At 44.5% G+C, this 16,382-nt stretch overlaps 1 protein-coding gene across 4 annotated transcripts in view; it reads left to right on the top strand.

Moving 5' to 3' along the window:
• The window catches only part of chd6 (chromodomain helicase DNA binding protein 6), a 370,255-nt gene that overhangs the window by 254,116 nt on the left and 99,757 nt on the right, over positions 1–16,382 (top strand). For all 4 annotated transcript variants that reach the window (XM_063040969.1, XM_063040970.1, XM_063040967.1 and 1 more), the window contains 3 exons: positions 1,570–1,625; positions 4,661–4,778; positions 6,844–6,930. In XM_063040969.1, the coding sequence (XP_062897039.1) occupies positions 1,570–1,625; positions 4,661–4,778; positions 6,844–6,930 (261 nt within the window). The remainder of the gene's footprint in view (positions 1–1,569; positions 1,626–4,660; positions 4,779–6,843; positions 6,931–16,382) is intronic.

The raw sequence follows: 16,382 nt of genomic DNA, 5'->3' as shown, positions 1-16,382 counted from the left end.
AACCGGCAACCAATCAGAATAGGATCACTTTATTCCCACTCTTTGCCAATTGAAGTGAGCATAATATTCATGGAGAGTGGGATTTATAAGATAAGATAAAACTTTATTTATCCTTAAGGAAATTATTGGTACAAGGTTGATCAGTCAGAAACATATACTTTAAAATACAAAATGTAAGCATTGAGGTATGAAAAAGAATACAAAATGTGCATGAAGAGGTAATAGTGCAAAATACAGATGTGCAATGAAACATATACTTATATACTTGAGGAGGATAAATTGTAGAGTCTTACAGCGAGAGGGAAAAAGGGTCTCCTGTGACGTTCAGTGGTGCATCTTGATGGAATCAGTCTGTTACTAAAGATGCTCCTCTGTTTGTCCAATGTGTCATGGAGGGTGTGAGATAACGCTCCGTAGCTTCTGCAGCATCCTCCTCTCAGGCAGAACCATCAGGGAATCCAGTTCCACCCCCAGAACAGAACCAGCCTTCCTAATGAGGTTATTGGTCTTCTTGGCATCAGCTGTTCTCACCCTGCTGCCCCAGCAGGCTACGGCGTGGAATAGAATGATGGCCACCACTGAGTCGTAGAACATCTGCAGCAGGGTACTGCAGACGTTGAATGACCAGAGCCTCCTCAGGAAGTACTGTTGGCTCTGTCCTTTCTTGTACAGAGCCCCTGTATCTTTAGTCCAGTCCAGTTTATTGCCCAGGTGAGTTCCCAGATATTTGTAGTCCCAGACGACTTCCACATCCGTTCCCTTGATGGAGATGGGAATGTTATGGAGTCCCACTAAAGGTGTTTTCACTTTCCTGAAGTCCATCACCAACTCCTTTGTCGTAGTGATGTTGAGTTGCAGGTGATTCAGCCCACATCACTTAAGAAAGTTGTCACCACTCTTCTGTACTCAGTCTCTTGACCCTGGCTGATACAGCCCACAACTGCTGAAAACTTCTGCAGGTGGCAGAACTCCAAGATGTATCTGAAGTCTGAGATGTAGATGGTGAAGAGGAAGGGGGACAGGACAGTCCCCTGAGGTGCCCCTGTGCACCTGATACTGAGCTGTTATCAGATACCAGAGCTGTGTATCTGATGCACAGCTCTGCAATCTCACATTATGTGGCTGTCTGGACAGGTAGTCTGTATTCCAGGACTCTGGTGGGGCATCCACCTGCATCTCTGCAGGCTGTACTGATAAGAATCATGAATTTAATGTAAATGTTCATATGTGAGGCAAAGCAGGAAGGTTTTTTATTGGTTTGATGTTCAAGCAGAGCTTGGGAGGGTGAAGCGTAGAAGGAATCAGTATTGTATTATAGTATTATATGTATTGCTGCTAATTTAGTGCCAAGTAAATTATACTCTTTAGGTGATTAGTTCATCGCCTTTATGAACAAGAATGGAGCGTTAAGAGTAAAGGTAATCATGTAGAATTCTGGAGGGGAGGTGACATGAACAAGCTGGGTATAGCTTGTATTGAAATCACTGATACATGAAACAGTGTGCTGAGCACGGAATGAACAATTAAATACTTTTTCCTTCATTCACCAGCTATTTTGTGTTTCAACAGACCCCTGATGGGACCACACAGGAGGTGGAAGAATTCTATGTCAAATACAGGAATTAGTAAGTATTGAGGGTATTTTCTTCTAATTGTGTTCTGCTGATACTCCTCCGCAGTCTTGATGTAAAGTTTGGCCTGGGCACCTTGGTTTAGTCCTCATTAATATACCTAGCCCAACTTGGTTTTCCCTTGAAGAGAAGATGGTAGAATGGTGTTGTTGCAAAACTATTCCATAGTCTGTGTTCAAGAGACGCTGAGTCCTTGAATTTCCTGTCATAGAATATGTCAGATTTTTCCTGCTTTTCATACCAGGGAGACATTTTCAGCTTAATGAGAGGAGTTATCAGATAGCTCTTCAAAGAAATGGTGCATGTACAACGGGCTGAATGGTCATCTTCTGTGCCTTACACTTCTTTGCTTCTTTTTAATTGTTTCCCTTTCAGTGTATTCCATTTTTGAAAGACAATTTTACTGTTTCCATAACAGCCTTTCAAATGAAAATACTTCTGATGCTGGGAAAGTGGATGAAGGCAAAGCAGTGGATGTAGTCTTCATGTAGTCTTTAGTAAGGCATTTGACAAGGTCCTGCATGGGAGGTTAGTCAAGAAGGCATTCAAGATGAAGTAGTAAATTGGATTAGACATTGGCTTTGTGGGAGAAGCCAGAGAGTAGTAGTAGAGGGTTGCCTCTCTATGATTAGTGGAGTGCCGCAGGAATCGGTGCTGGGTCTGTTGTTGTTTGTCATCCACTTCAATGATCTAGATGATAATGTGGTCAACTGGATCAGCAGATTTGCAGTTGACACCGAGACTGGAGGTGTAGTGGAGAGTGAGGAAGGCTATCATGGTTTGCAGAGGGATCTGCATCAGCTGGAAAAATGGGCTGAAAAATGCAGATGGAATGTAATGCAATTAAGTGTGAAGTTTTGTACTTCGGTAGGACCAACCAGAGTAGATCTTACACAGTGAATGGTAGGGCACTGAGAAGTGTGGTAGAACAAGAAGTTCTGGGAGTACAAGTCCATAATTCATTGAAAATGGCATCACCGGTGGGTAGGGTCATAAATGAAGCTTTTGGCACATTGGCTTTCATAAATCAATGTATTGAGTACAGGAGATGGGATGTATATATAGATGCTGGTAAGGCTTACCTTGGAGTATTATGTGCAGTTTGGTCACCTGTGTACAGGTAAGATGTAAGTAAGGTTGAAAGACTACAGAGAAAGTCTACAAGGATGTTGCCGGGTCTGGAGGACCTGAATTATAAAGTAAGATTGAATAAGTTAGGACTGAATTCCTTATACCATAGATAATTGAGAGGAGATTTGATAGAGGTATGCAAAACTATGAGGGTTTAGATAGGGTGAAGGCAAGCAGGCTTTTTCCACTGAGGTCGAGTAGAACTACAACCAGAGACCATGGTTTAAGGTGAAATGTTTAAGGGGAACATGAGGGGAAACTTCTTCATTCAGAGGGCCGTGAGAGTGTGGAGTGAGCTGCCAGCACAAGTGATGCATACGAGCTTGATTTCTACATCTAAGAGAAGTTTGGATAGGTACATCGATAGTAGGGATATGGAGGCCTATGGTTCATTTACAGGTCAATGGAAATAGGCAGTTTAAATTGTTTTGGCATGGACTAGATGGGCTGAAGGGCCTGTTTTTGTACTGCTTTATGACTGGAGACTTGAAACCAATGAGAGCTCATGTTGCAGTACCTTTGGGATATCTTCAGGGTAAACCTTGTATATACATAGGTTTGTCATAGAATCATAGAATTGTATAGCATGAAAACAGGCCATTTGGCCTATCTTGTACACACTGACAAATGAGAAACCTGTATTAATTCCATCCCTCAGCACTTGGTTTGTGTCCTTCTATATCTCAGCGATTCTGCTGCTCATTCTGGCATTAAATGTGTCTGTGATGATGAACTCTCTTGGGCACTACATTCACTCCTTGGATGAATAAGGGGGGGCCCTCACCTCCCCTCTAAATGTCCTCCCCCACTTACCTCTAGTTTTATCTACCCCAATATGAAGAAAGGATTCCTGCAGTCTACCTTGTGTCATAGAGTAGGTGTTCCTAACCTTTTTAATGCCATGGATCCTTGCCATTAACCAAGGAATCCTGTGGATTCCAGGTTGGGAACCCCTATCATACAGTCAAAGAAAAGGGCCCTTCGGCCCATCTAGTAGTAGACTGCCGTCGATCCCAGGGGATCATGGGTTTGCACCTCTGGTGGACTGTGTCCTCTCCAGGGCACAAGCCTGGGCAGGAAGATTTGAAGAACTGGCTGTTGCCCCTGCAGCGGGTTCCCCCTCTTCACATCACTGATGTAGTCCAAGGGAAGGGCAAGCGCTGATACAGCTTGGCATCAGTGTCTTCGCAGAGGTTGCCAGAGTGAAGTTGTAAACAACACCAAACTGCCTTAAGGACCACAGCTCTGGATTTCTTCCTTGGGGTTTACTCCCAAAGCCTTTCCCATGGGTGGGTATGACCGCAAAACAACAGGGGTTTAAAATCAGAGTTTTCCTTCTCCTAGGCGAGTTGCCGTCCAGGCTGATGAGCCCCACCTGCCTGATGCAACTGGTTTTAAGGTGCCAGTGATCCACCTTTTCCCCTTCTCCTGTCAGTAGAAACAGTTCTGCCAGGCCTGGTAGCTAAGCCACCCATGAAGGCCAAGAGTTGGACGTGGTTGTCAGAGGCTGTTAGAGTGGCACGCCATTTGGAGCATTTTATACGTAGTGGGAGCTTATCCCCACTACCACCCCTGGCTATGACAACCTTATGAACCTTAGGCCCAGCTAGTCCATGCTGTACTATTAATCTGCCTAGTCCCATCAACCTGCACCTTGGACCATAGCCCTCCCATCCATGTACGATCCAATTTTCTATTAAGTATTGAAATCGACCCTGCATCCACCAGTTGCGCTGACAGCTTGTTCCACACTCTCACCATGCCCTCATCTTTTTATGTTCCCTGTTAACCTGCGCTCCAGGGAGAAGAGGGCCGGCCTCTTCAGTCTCCCCTCATAACTGAACTGTTGAACTTTGCTTTCCTGCATGAACGTATTACAAAGTGCATATATGTTTCAGCTCGTACCTGCACTGTAAATGGGCCACGGTGGAGGAGCTGCAGAAGGATAAAAGGATTCACCAGAAGATCAAGCGTTTCAGAGCCAAGCAGGCGCAGATGAAGAATCTTTTTGTTGAGGTAAGGAGGAAGATTTGAGGTCAACAGGTGGTTTAGGTTGGTGTATATGTGGAGTTCATTGTCACATATGACTGTGGAGGCCAGCTCATTGAGAGTATTTAAAGTAGGTTCCTGATAAGTCAGGGTGTAAAGGTAATGTGGAGAAGGCAGGAGAAAAGGGATTGAGACAGATAATAAATCAGCTGTGATGGAATGGTAGAGCAGACTCAATGGGCCGAATGGCCCAATTCTGCTCCTATGTCTTATGGTGAACTGGTGGTTTATCATGCTGCCTGATTTGTTAATGTACAAGGAGGATAGAAAGAATCTGGGCGCAGGGTTTTGATGGATCACAAATGACAATAGCTCATTGACTGCAGCTTCCCATGTTTTGTCTGCAGTGGGTCACAGCCTAAGTCATGACAGTTGCCTTGCTGAAACTTCTGCAACAGTGCTTTCCCCTCCATTGGTAGAGTTTAGGCTGAAACTAGAGTGAAGACCCTCCCTATAGTTGTTCCCTCAGTCTGCGGCTGGAGCTGGTGTTGTCGAAACCATTCAGCTGCTACATCACTATAAATGTGGAGCTTGTGGTTCTGGACAACTTGGCATCAATTCCCAAAGCTTCCACTGGATTCTTCACATAAACGCCCTCCTTTTCTGTTGTGACTTTGGAAGCTAATGAAGAAAATGGCCAGTGTGTAGTGGGCAATGCAGTAGTGTAGTGGTTAGTGCGATGCTAACATAGGTTGGGGTGTTCCAGAATTCAACTCCTTTGGCATATGTTTGTACGTCCTCCCTGTGAACCATGCAGGTTTCCTCCAGGTGCTCTGGTTTCATCCCACAGTCCAGAAACGTACCAGTTAGTAGTTAATTGGTCGTTGTAAATTGTCCTGTAATATAATAGTGTTAAATAAATGGGTTGCTGGGCGGTGTAGCTCATTGTTCTGCACGTATCTATAAATAAATAAAAATCTTAAAAGCCTGCAAGAGTATGGGGTCACACAGCACCAACACAGGCCGCCTCAGTTTTTGCACAGGTACCAAAACTTGTGTTTCCGAGGATTTAGAATGATTGAAGTTTTCCAGCATTTATGGCAACTGGGGCAGGCAGAGTGAAACTGTTCCTTCTGCTTTGGACAGCTTGGACTTGCTATGATTCAAAGCTAGGCCTTTCAGGACTGAAGCTAGGAAGATCTGCACACTAGGAAAGCTGAGATTCTCGTTTACTTAATGAACAGCAGGATATTTCTGGCTGATGAACAGTTTAAATTAGCATTGTGGTTGGCACGGACATTATAGGTTGAAGGGCCTGTTCTGTGCTGTAATGTTCTAATGATTACATTTGTACAGGGTGTTGTTGCAGTTACACTGAGTAGGGTACTGGAGTAGTTAGGTCTCTCCACTTTGTCATGACCTTCTCCCCTCACCTCTGTCATCTTGATGCAGGGTTTCAACTCAAAACATTGAAGTTCCTTTCTCCTCCATCGATTCTCCTTGATCTGCTTGACCTGATTCTCCTTGACCTTCAATAGGCCATTTGTTGCTTTGTTAAATACTGGTCATGGTCTTGTACTTGCTTAGAACTTTGAAATTGCTCTGAAAAAAGTGCCCCCCCCCCCCCCCGCAGCCGTCTGAAGCAACAGAACTTTCCAGCACAATGTTGGGTCAATGAAGTAGAGTTACACTGCACAGAAACAGGCCAAGCTGGTCCAGGCTGACAAGATTCCCATTTGTCTGATGTCCCCTGAAACCTTTCCTATCTATGTGGTGGCTGTGTCTGCATGTGTGTGTGTGTGACCCAGGTCTCCAGTCTGTGCCCACATGGGTGGGGGTCTTTGTTGACATGTGACCTGTATCCTTGATCATTTTTCACTACTTCACCCCAACCCACACCTCAAACCCTTAAGTATCCTGCCTGATGTCTATCTGTGGCCTCACTGCCAGACCTGTTTTAGTCATCAGCACCATTCACTTTGACACTGGGATACTGGCTGGCTCAATGTACTAGATGGGGTGAAGGTGACACGGTACTTTCTTGGGTAGCTGTGGTACTAGACTGTTTGCATCTTCTATGTTCTCCACACAGCCTGACGAGGAGCCCTTTAATCCAGATTATGTCGAGGTTGACCGAATCTTGGATGTAGCACATACAATAGACTCTGAAACATCAGAGGTAAGTACCTTCCTGGTACTTGGAAGGTTATAAAGAAATCTAGTAAGTGAATTGGAATGGTAAAGGGGGTTGATGGAAACTGTTCATGAAATCCAGAAAAATCTTTAACTCAGAGCGGGTTGTTTTGAAGTGTAACCAGAAAGTTCTTCCCCGCAGAAACAATAATACAAACTTACAATTCTGTAAAGGCTGTGTGCTGAGAGAATCAATTCAAGCTATGGACAGTCTACTCAACCCCATAAAGTTGTGTTGATCCTGATGACTATTTATACTAAATGTCCTCATCCTGTATATCGGCCATATCCCTCCATTCCCTTCATATAGACATGTCTGTCTAAAATCTTTGTAAACTTCACCAAACTGCCTGATTCCACCACTATCCCTAGTACTCATTCCAGGCACCCCCATTCTCTGTGTAAAACAAACAATGCTGTGCATGCACTCTTGCATGCTTCTGTTTTCATAGTCATTCTTAAATCGTACTGTTTAATTCATGTTTCTTTTTCTCATTTTCTTACCAAAATGTATTTCATCCCATTTCTCTGCATTCACTTTCCTCTGCCACATCTATCCTGGTTTCCTGCCTTATTACTGTCCTCCTCACTGTTTGTCACATTTCAGCTTTCCTTCATGTGTAATCTTTAAAATCGTATCATGTGTAAGTTTCTTTGACCTGTATGAATAATATTATAAAGGTTATGGCAATTATACTCTTCCTTAAACCCTTCCTACATTGCCATTAGTATGCTTCTTAAAACCCAACTTGTTCACCAAGTGTTGTCTCAGTCCTCCCTAGTCTTTACTTAACCCAGTATTCATTATATGTCTGAGACACCTTGGGATATTCTTTCATGATGAAGGTGCTGTAGAGCAGCACGTTTCTGTTGTCTTGCCCCTTACTCCTTACCTTTTATATATTAACAAGTTGTGCAAAATAATCAAAAATAGACTTGTCTTTGGGAATAATTGTTCATTTTTGCATTACAATTCCCATACTCAGAACGTGCATAGGGTCACCAAAGTGATAGCAGAGCTCAGGAGTCATTGAAGGTAACAGTTCTGCAGAATCTTGATGTATACCCGTGATTGAAGATGACATTTCATGCCTCATCTAATGAGGGTGTTTGTTTAAAATGATGAAGGGGTTCAGTTTGATTTTAATTTTGACATTTTTCTTTCTGGGGTGAATCTAGAGCAGGTGGCATCATCCCAGAATTGGGCCGAGATTAGTGAAAGTGAAATCAAAGATCTTATTGGCAGGGAGAAGTTAAGTCTCACTGTGCAAAGGCTGTGGATGCTCCAATCATCTTCAGTTCTCCATAATCAGGTTTATTAAAACTGAGACAACAGGAATTCTGCAGATGCTGGAAATTCAAGCAACACACATCAAAGTTGCTGGTGAACGCAGCAGGCCAGGCAACATCTCTAGGAAGAGGTACAGTCGACGTTTCAGGCCGAGACCCTTCGTCAGGACTAACTGAAGGAAGAGTTAGTAAGAGATTTGAAAGGGGGAGGGAGAGATCCAAAATGATAGGAGAAGACAGGAGGGGGAGGGATGGAACCAAGAGCTGGACAGATGATTGGCAAAGGGGATACGAGAGGATCATGGGACAGGAGGTCCGGGAAGAAAGACGGCGGGGGGAGGGGGGGACCCAGAGGATGGGCAAGGGGTATATTCAGAGGGACAGAGGGAGAAAAAGGAGAGTGAGAGAAAGAATGTGTGTATAAAAATAAGTAACAGATGGGGTACAAGGGGGAGGTGGGGCATTAGCGGAAGTTAGAGAAGTTGATATTCATGCCATCAGGTTAGAGGCTACCCAGACGGGATATAAGGTGTTGTTCCTCCAACCTGAGTGTGGCTTCATCTTTACAGTAGAGGAGGCCGTGGATAGACATGTCAGAATGGGAATGGGATGTGGAATTAAGATATGTGGCCACTGGGAGATCTTGCTTTCTCTGGCGGACAGAGCGTAGGTGTTCAGCAAAGCAGTCTCCCAGTCTGCGTCGGGTCTCGCCAATATATAAAAGGCCACATCGGGAGCACTGGACGCAGTATATCACCCCAGCTGACTCACAGGTGAAGTGTTGCCTCACCTGGAAGGACTGTTTGGGGCCCTGAATGGTGGTGAGGGAGGAAGTGTAAGGGCATGTGTAGCACTTTCAAATCTCTTACTAACTCTTCCTTCAGTTAGTCCTGACGAAGGGTCTCGGCCTGAAACGTCGACTGTACCTCTTCCTAGAGATGCTGCCTGGCCTGCTGCGTTCACCAGCAACTTTGATGTGTGTTTATTAAAACTGAGGTCTGTCATGAAATTTGTTGTTTTGTGGCAGCAGGACAATACAATACATAAAAAAATTACTATGAGTTACAATAAAAATAAATAGTGCAAAAGATTAATAGTGAGGTAGTATTCATGGGTTCATGAATCATTCAGAAATCTGATGACGAGGAGAAAAGTTGTTCTTAAAACATTGAGTGTGTGTTTTCAAGCTCCTGTACCAGCTTGATGGTGGTAATCCTAAACTAACGTTTATAACTTCACTCACCACACTGAACTGATTCGACAACCTACAGACTCACTTTTAAGGACTACTTACAGCTCATGTTCTCAGCATTAATTTTATTTGCATAGTTTGTTTTCTTTTGCATGTTGATTGTTTGTCAGTCTTTATTTATGTCTAGTTTCTCATAACTTCTACTGTATTTCCTGTAAATGCTTGCAAGAAACACGTCCACAATATCCTGAAATAGGAGGGTGAGCAGCCAGAGGTCGTGGTCATATTAGTACCAACAACATAGGTTAAAAAAAAGGGAGGAGGTCCTGAAAACAGAATGCAGGGAGATAGGAAGGAAGCTGAGAAACAGGACCTCTAGGGTAGTAATTTTGTGATTACTGCTTGTGCCACACGACAGTGAGTATAGAAATAGAATGAGGTGGCAGATAAATGCATGGCTGAGGGATTGGAGCGGGGGCAGGGATTCAGAGTTCTGGATCATTGGGACCTCTTTTGGGGCGGGTGTGACCTGTACAAAAAGGACAGGTTGCACTTGAATCCTGGTGGGGAGGTTTACTGATGCTATTGGGGAGGACTTAAGCTAGATTTGGGGGGGGGGTGGGAACTGAAGTGAAGAGGCAGAGGATGGGGTATTTGGCGCACAGCTTGTAGGGAGTTTGTGACGAAGGATAGGCAGATGTTAGAGCAAAGATGCACTCAGCCTGATGGTTTGAGATGTGTATTTTAATGTGAGGAGTATCATAAAGCGGATGAACAGAGCGTGGATCAATACGTGGAACTATGACATTGTGGCCTTTACAGATGTCTCAGGGGCAGAAATAACTGCTTTATATTTTTTCAAAAGGGACAGGGAGGTAGGCAAAAGAGGTGGAGGTGTAAGGAGGAAGTCATGGAGGGATTATCTACCAAGTCATTGTGGGTGGAAGTCAGAAACAGAGAGGGGGCAATAACTCTACTGGGAGTTTTTTATAGTCCCCCTGATAGTAATAGGGACATCAAAAAGCAGATAGGGAGGCAGATTCTGGAACAGTACAATAATAATAGGGTTAAAACATAGAACATAGAAAACCTACAGCATAATACAGGCCCTTTGGCCCACAATGCTGTGCTGAACGTGTACTTATTTTGAAATTACCTAGGGCTACCCATATCCCTCTATTTTCTAAGCTCCGTGTATCTATCCAGGAGTTTCTTAAAAGATCCTATTGTATCTGTCTTCTCCATAGTTGCCGGCAGCCCATTCCACGCACTGAACACTCTCTGCGTAAAAAAAAAAGTACCCCTGACTTCCCCACTGTACCTACTTCCAAGCACCTTAAAATTGTGCCCTCTCATATTAACCATTTCAGCCCTGGGAAAAAGCCTCTGACTATCCACACGATCAATGCCTTTCATCATCTTATACACGTCTATCAGGTCATCTCTCATCCTCTGTCGCTCCAAGGAGAAAAAGCCAAGTTCACTCAACCTATTCTTGTAAGGCATGCTTCCCAATCCAGGCAATATCCTTGTTAACCTCCTCTGCACCCTTTCTATAGTTTCCACAACCTTCCCTTAGTGCGGTGACCAGAACTGAGCACAGTACTCCAAGTGGGGTCTGACCTATGTAGCTGTAACATTACCTCTTGGCTCTTAAACTCAATCCCACAATTGATGAAGGCCAGTGTACTGTATGCTGCCTTAACTTAATTCCATAGTTAATGAAGGCCAATGCACCGTATACCTTCCTAACCACAGAGTCAACCTGCACAGCAGCTTTGAGTGTCCTATGGACATGGACCCCAAGATCCCTCTGATCCTCCACACTGCCCAGAGTCTGACCATTATATTATATTCTGCCATCATAATTTACCTACCAGAATGAACTACCTCACACTTATCTGGGTTGAACTCCATCTGCCACTTCTCAACCCAGTTTTGTATCCTATCATGTCCCGCTGTAACCGCTGATACCCCTCCATACTATCCACAACATCCCCAATTTTTTTGTCATCAGATAGTTTACTAACCCATCCCTTCACTTCCTCATCCAGCTCATTTATAAAAATCGCAAAGAGAAGGGGTCCCAGAACAAATCCCTGAGGCACACCACTGGTCACTAACCTCCATGCAGAATATGACCCATTTACAATCACTCTTTGCCTTCTGTGGGCAAGCCAATTCTGGATCCACAAAGCAAGGTCCCCTTGGATGCCATGCCTCATTACTTTCTCAATAAGCCTCGCATGGGGTACCTTATCAAATGCCTTGCTGAAATCCATATACACTACATCTACGACTCTACCTTCATCAATGTGTTTAGTCACATCCTCAAAGTATTCAATCAGGCTCGTAAGGCATGACCTGCCTTTGCCAAAGCCATGCTGACTACTGCTAATCATATTATGCCTTTCGAAATGTTCCAAATCCTACCTCTCAGGATCTTTTCCATCAACTTACAAACCACTGAAGTAAGACTCACTGGTCTATAATTTCCTGGGCTATCTCTACTCCCTTTCTTGAATAAAGGAACAACATCTGCGACCGAAATATTGTGATGGGAGATTTTAACTTCCCTAATATTGACTGGCACCTTTCTAGAGCAAGGGGTTTAGGTGGGATGGAGTTCGTAAGGTGTGTTCAGGAAGGTTTCCTGACACAATATGTAGATAAGCCAACTAGAGGAGGGGCTGTACTTGATCTGGTATTGGGCAATGAACCTGGTCAAGTGTAAGATCTCTTGGTGAGAGAGCATTTTGGTGGGAGTGATCACAACTCTGTCTCCTTTACCATAGCATTGGAGAAAGATAGGAGTGGACAATTTGAGCAAACATTTAATTGGGGTAGGGGGAAATATGATGTTCTTAGGCAGGAACTTGGGAGCATAAATTGGGAGCAGGTGTTCTCGGGAAATGCACAGCAGAAATGTGGCGAATGTTCAGGGAATATTTGCATGGCGTTCTGCATAGGTATGTTCCATTAAGGCAGAGAAAGGGTGGTTGGATAAAAGAACTGTGGTGTACAAAGGATGTGGAAAATCTAGTTAAGAAAAGAAAAGCTTATGGAAGGTTAAAAAAACTAGGTACTGAAAATTACGAGGATGACAGGAAGGAGCTCAAGAATGAAATTAGGAGAGCCAGAAGGGGCCATTAGAAGGCCTTGACGAGCAGGATTAAGGAAACCCCCAAGGCATTCTACAAGAATGTGAAGAGCAAGAGGATGAGTCATGTAAGAATAGGATCAAATGGGGAGCCAAATTGAAAATGTGTGCATGGAATCAGAAGAGATAGCAGAGGTACTTCATGAATACTTTGCTTCAGTATTTACCAGGGAAAAGTAATCACCTTGGCAATTGTGGAGATGACTTACAGCGAATTGAAACACTTCAGCATAAAGACATTAAGAGAGAGAATGTGTTGGAGCTTTTGAAAACCAATTGGTTAGATAAGTCGCCAAGCTACTGTGGGAAGCAAGGGAGGAGACTGCTGAGCCTCTGATGATGATATTTGCATCATCAAAAAAGACAGGAGAAGTACTGGAGGTTTGCAAATGTTGTTTCCTTGTTCAAGAAAGGGAGTAGAAGTAACCCAAGAAATTATAAACCAGTGAGTCTTCCTTCAGTGGTGGGCAATTTGTTGGAGAAGATCTTGAGAAGCAGGATTTATAAGTATTTGGAGAGACATAATCTGATTCAGCATGGCTTTGTCAAGGGCAAGTCATTCCTTATGAACCTGATTGAATTCTTTGAGGATGTAACAAAACACATTAATGAAGGTAGAACAGTGGATGTAGTGTATATGGATTTCAGTAAGGCATTTGATAAGGTTCCCCATGCAAGTCATTCAAGTCACTTTTTATTGTCATTTCCACCATAACTGCTGGTACAGTACGCAGTAAAAACAAGGCAAGGTTTTTCAGGACCATGGTGCTACATCAAACAATACAAAAACTACACTGAACTACGTAAAACAACACAAAAACTACACTAGACTACAGACCTACCCAGGATTGCATAAAGTGCACAAAACAGTGCAGGCATTACCATAAATAATAAACAAGACAATAGACACAGTAGAGGGCAGTAGGTTGCTGTCAGTCCAGGCTGTGAGTATTGAGGAGTCTGATGGCTTGGGGGAAGAAAATTACATAGTCTGGTCGTGAAAGCCTGAATGCTTCGGTGCCTTTTGCCAGATGGCAGGAGGGAGAAGAGTTTGTATGAGGGGTGCATGGGGTCCTTCATAATGCTGTTTGCTTTGCGGATGCAGCATGTGGTGTAAATATCTGTAATGGCGGGAAGAGAGACCCCGATGATCTTCTCAGCTGACCTCACTATCTGCTGCAAGGTCTTGCGATCCGAGATGGTGCAATTTCTGAACCAGGCAGTGATGCAGCTGCTCAGGATACTCTCAATACAACCTCTGTAGAATGTGGTGAGGAGGTGGGGTGGGAGACGGACTTTTCTCAGCCTTCGCAGAAAGTAGAGACGCGGCTGGGCTTTCTTTGCTATGGAGCTGGTGTTGAGGGACCAGTTGAACACCAAGAAATTTGATGCTCTTAACGATCTCTACGGAGGAGTCGTCAATGTTCAGCGGAGAGTGGTCGCTCCGTGTCCTCCTGAAGTCAACAACCATCTCTTTTGTTTTGTTCACATTCAGAGACAGGTGCACCAGTCCGTTAGCTGCAGCACCTCCTCTCTGTATGCTGACTTATCGTTCTTGCTGATGAGACTCACCACGGTCATGTCATTGGCGAACTTGATGATGTGGTTCGAGCTGTGTGTTGCAGCACAGTCGTGGGTCAGCAGAGTGAACAGCAGTGGACTCTGAGGGGGTCCCTGTGCTCAGTGTGATGGTATTGGAGATGCTGCTTCCAATCCAGACTGACTGAGGTCTCCCAGTCAGGAAGTCTAGGATCCAATTCATTCAGAAAATAAGGAGGCATGGGATCCAAGGGGTCTTTGCTTTGTGATCCAGGATAAGCTTGCCCACAGAAAGCAAAGGGTTGGTTGTAGATGGTTTGTATTCTGCATGGAGGTCGGTGACCAGTGGAGTTCAGCAGGGATCTGTTCTCGGACCCTCCTCTTTGTGATTTTTATAAATGACCTGGGTGAAGAAGTAGTAGGATGGGTTAATTAATTTTCTCATGACACAAAGGTTAGGGGTGTTGTAGATAGCTTGGAGGGTTGCAGAGGTTACAGTGGGACATCGCTAGGATGCAGATCATGACTGACAAGTGGCAGACGGAGTTCAATCCAGATAAGCATGAAGCGGTTCATTTTGGAGGCCAAGTCCGTGAGTTTCCTGATGGGTTCAGGCATCAAATTATATTGCGAGAAGGCAGGTGTGTGGGGTTGAGTGGGATCCAGGATCAACCACGATGGAATGGCAGAACAGAGTCAATGGGCTGAATGGCCTGATTCTGCTCCTATGGTTTGTGTTCTTATGGAAAGATGTAAACAAAGTTGAAAGAGTGCAGAGAAAATTTCCAAGGATGTTTCTGGGTTTTGGAGGTCCTGAGTTATAAGGAAAGATTAAATCAGTTAGGACTGTATTCTTCAGAACGTAGAGGAGATTTGATAGAGGTATAGAAAATTGTGAGGGGTATAGATAGGGTAACTGCAAGCAGTCTTTTGCCACTGAGATTGGGTGGGACTACAACCAGAGGTCATAGATTAAGGATGAAAGGTGGAAAGTTTAAGGGGAACATGAGGGGAAACTTCTTCACTGAGAGGATCTTGAGAGTGTGGAGTGAGCTGCCAGCAGTAATGGTTTAATGCGAGCTCAATTTCAGCATTTAAGAAAATTTTGGATAGATACTTGGATAGCAGGGGGATGGAGGGCTATGGTCCAGTTGCAGGTCATTGGGAATAGGGGGTTTAAATGATTTTGGCATGGACTAGATGGGCTGAAAGGCATGTTTCTGTGCTGTACTTCTCTATGACTTTGAACCTTGAGAAAAGGTCATGTCTTGAGTTGTGAGGGACATGCAAGTCTGGCTCATTGGTGAGGCCGACGGCAGGGGATTGAGTTGCTTCAGTTGTGACAAGGTCCTGGTGTGGGGTTACGTTGGAATTATCGGCCTTTTGCAGTTGCCCTGGGAAGGAAAGATGAGGTGGTGTGGTTTGAGCAGGGGTCTCGGCTGGGTGCACTGGAATCTGTGCTGGGGTGGGGGTTGGCCCCTCCCTTTGGTGCTGCCCAGCGGTTCAGTGGTTGAATTTAATATCAGAAAAAAACGCAAGGAATGAATGACAGAGACGTTTGAACTTCAAAGCCCCCATCCCATGCACAAGCAGCAGCAGAGATATCAACCCTCCCCCCTGCCCTCGCTTGCTCCAGCAAAAGCTCCATCCTCCCTCCTACCACCATGCAAGCAACAGCAAAGTCCCCTCAAAGAGCATGATCAAGAATCTATCAAAAAACTACTGTTCATCCCAACACTTCAACACTTCAGACAGCTTCTTTCTCATTAGCAAGGGAGAGAGGGATATTCCTACAACAAACGAGAGCAGGAGATCAGCATTTCTCTCTTTCGATGTTACAGTCTGCCACATCGCTTCTCTGAGTCCCCAACTCAAGGACCAACAGGCAAGAGACAGAGGAATCACTCAAGTGCAGGGGCCTTCTTCCAGCAGCAGCGCACACTGCCTGCTGTCTCAATGCTTATTTCAGTCACCTGCGATGCTTCAATCACCAACATTGGCGAAGAGCTGGGTTGTCCACGGGTCAGCTCCCCAAGCTGCACGTCTTCTGGGCCACAAATGCCTGGCCGCAAGTCGAGCCTGAAAACGAAAACCCACTTCCTGAGAAGAAACGTAATTTGTGCTGCAGCTGTAGATCACGGACTCTGATAGGATCCCAGCCATCTTGAAAAGAAAGACCTGAGAAAAGAAGCTGTTTCACAGAAAAACTGGAAGAAGTCGTTTGGCTCTCCAAAAACCTCTGGCACCATCTTCTCTA

This window comes from Mobula hypostoma, chromosome 2, assembly GCF_963921235.1.
Source record: "Mobula hypostoma chromosome 2, sMobHyp1.1, whole genome shotgun sequence".
In the NCBI taxonomy this organism is placed as follows: domain Eukaryota; kingdom Metazoa; phylum Chordata; class Chondrichthyes; order Myliobatiformes; family Myliobatidae; genus Mobula; species Mobula hypostoma.
This window is presented reverse-complemented; position numbering and strand designations above follow the sequence as displayed.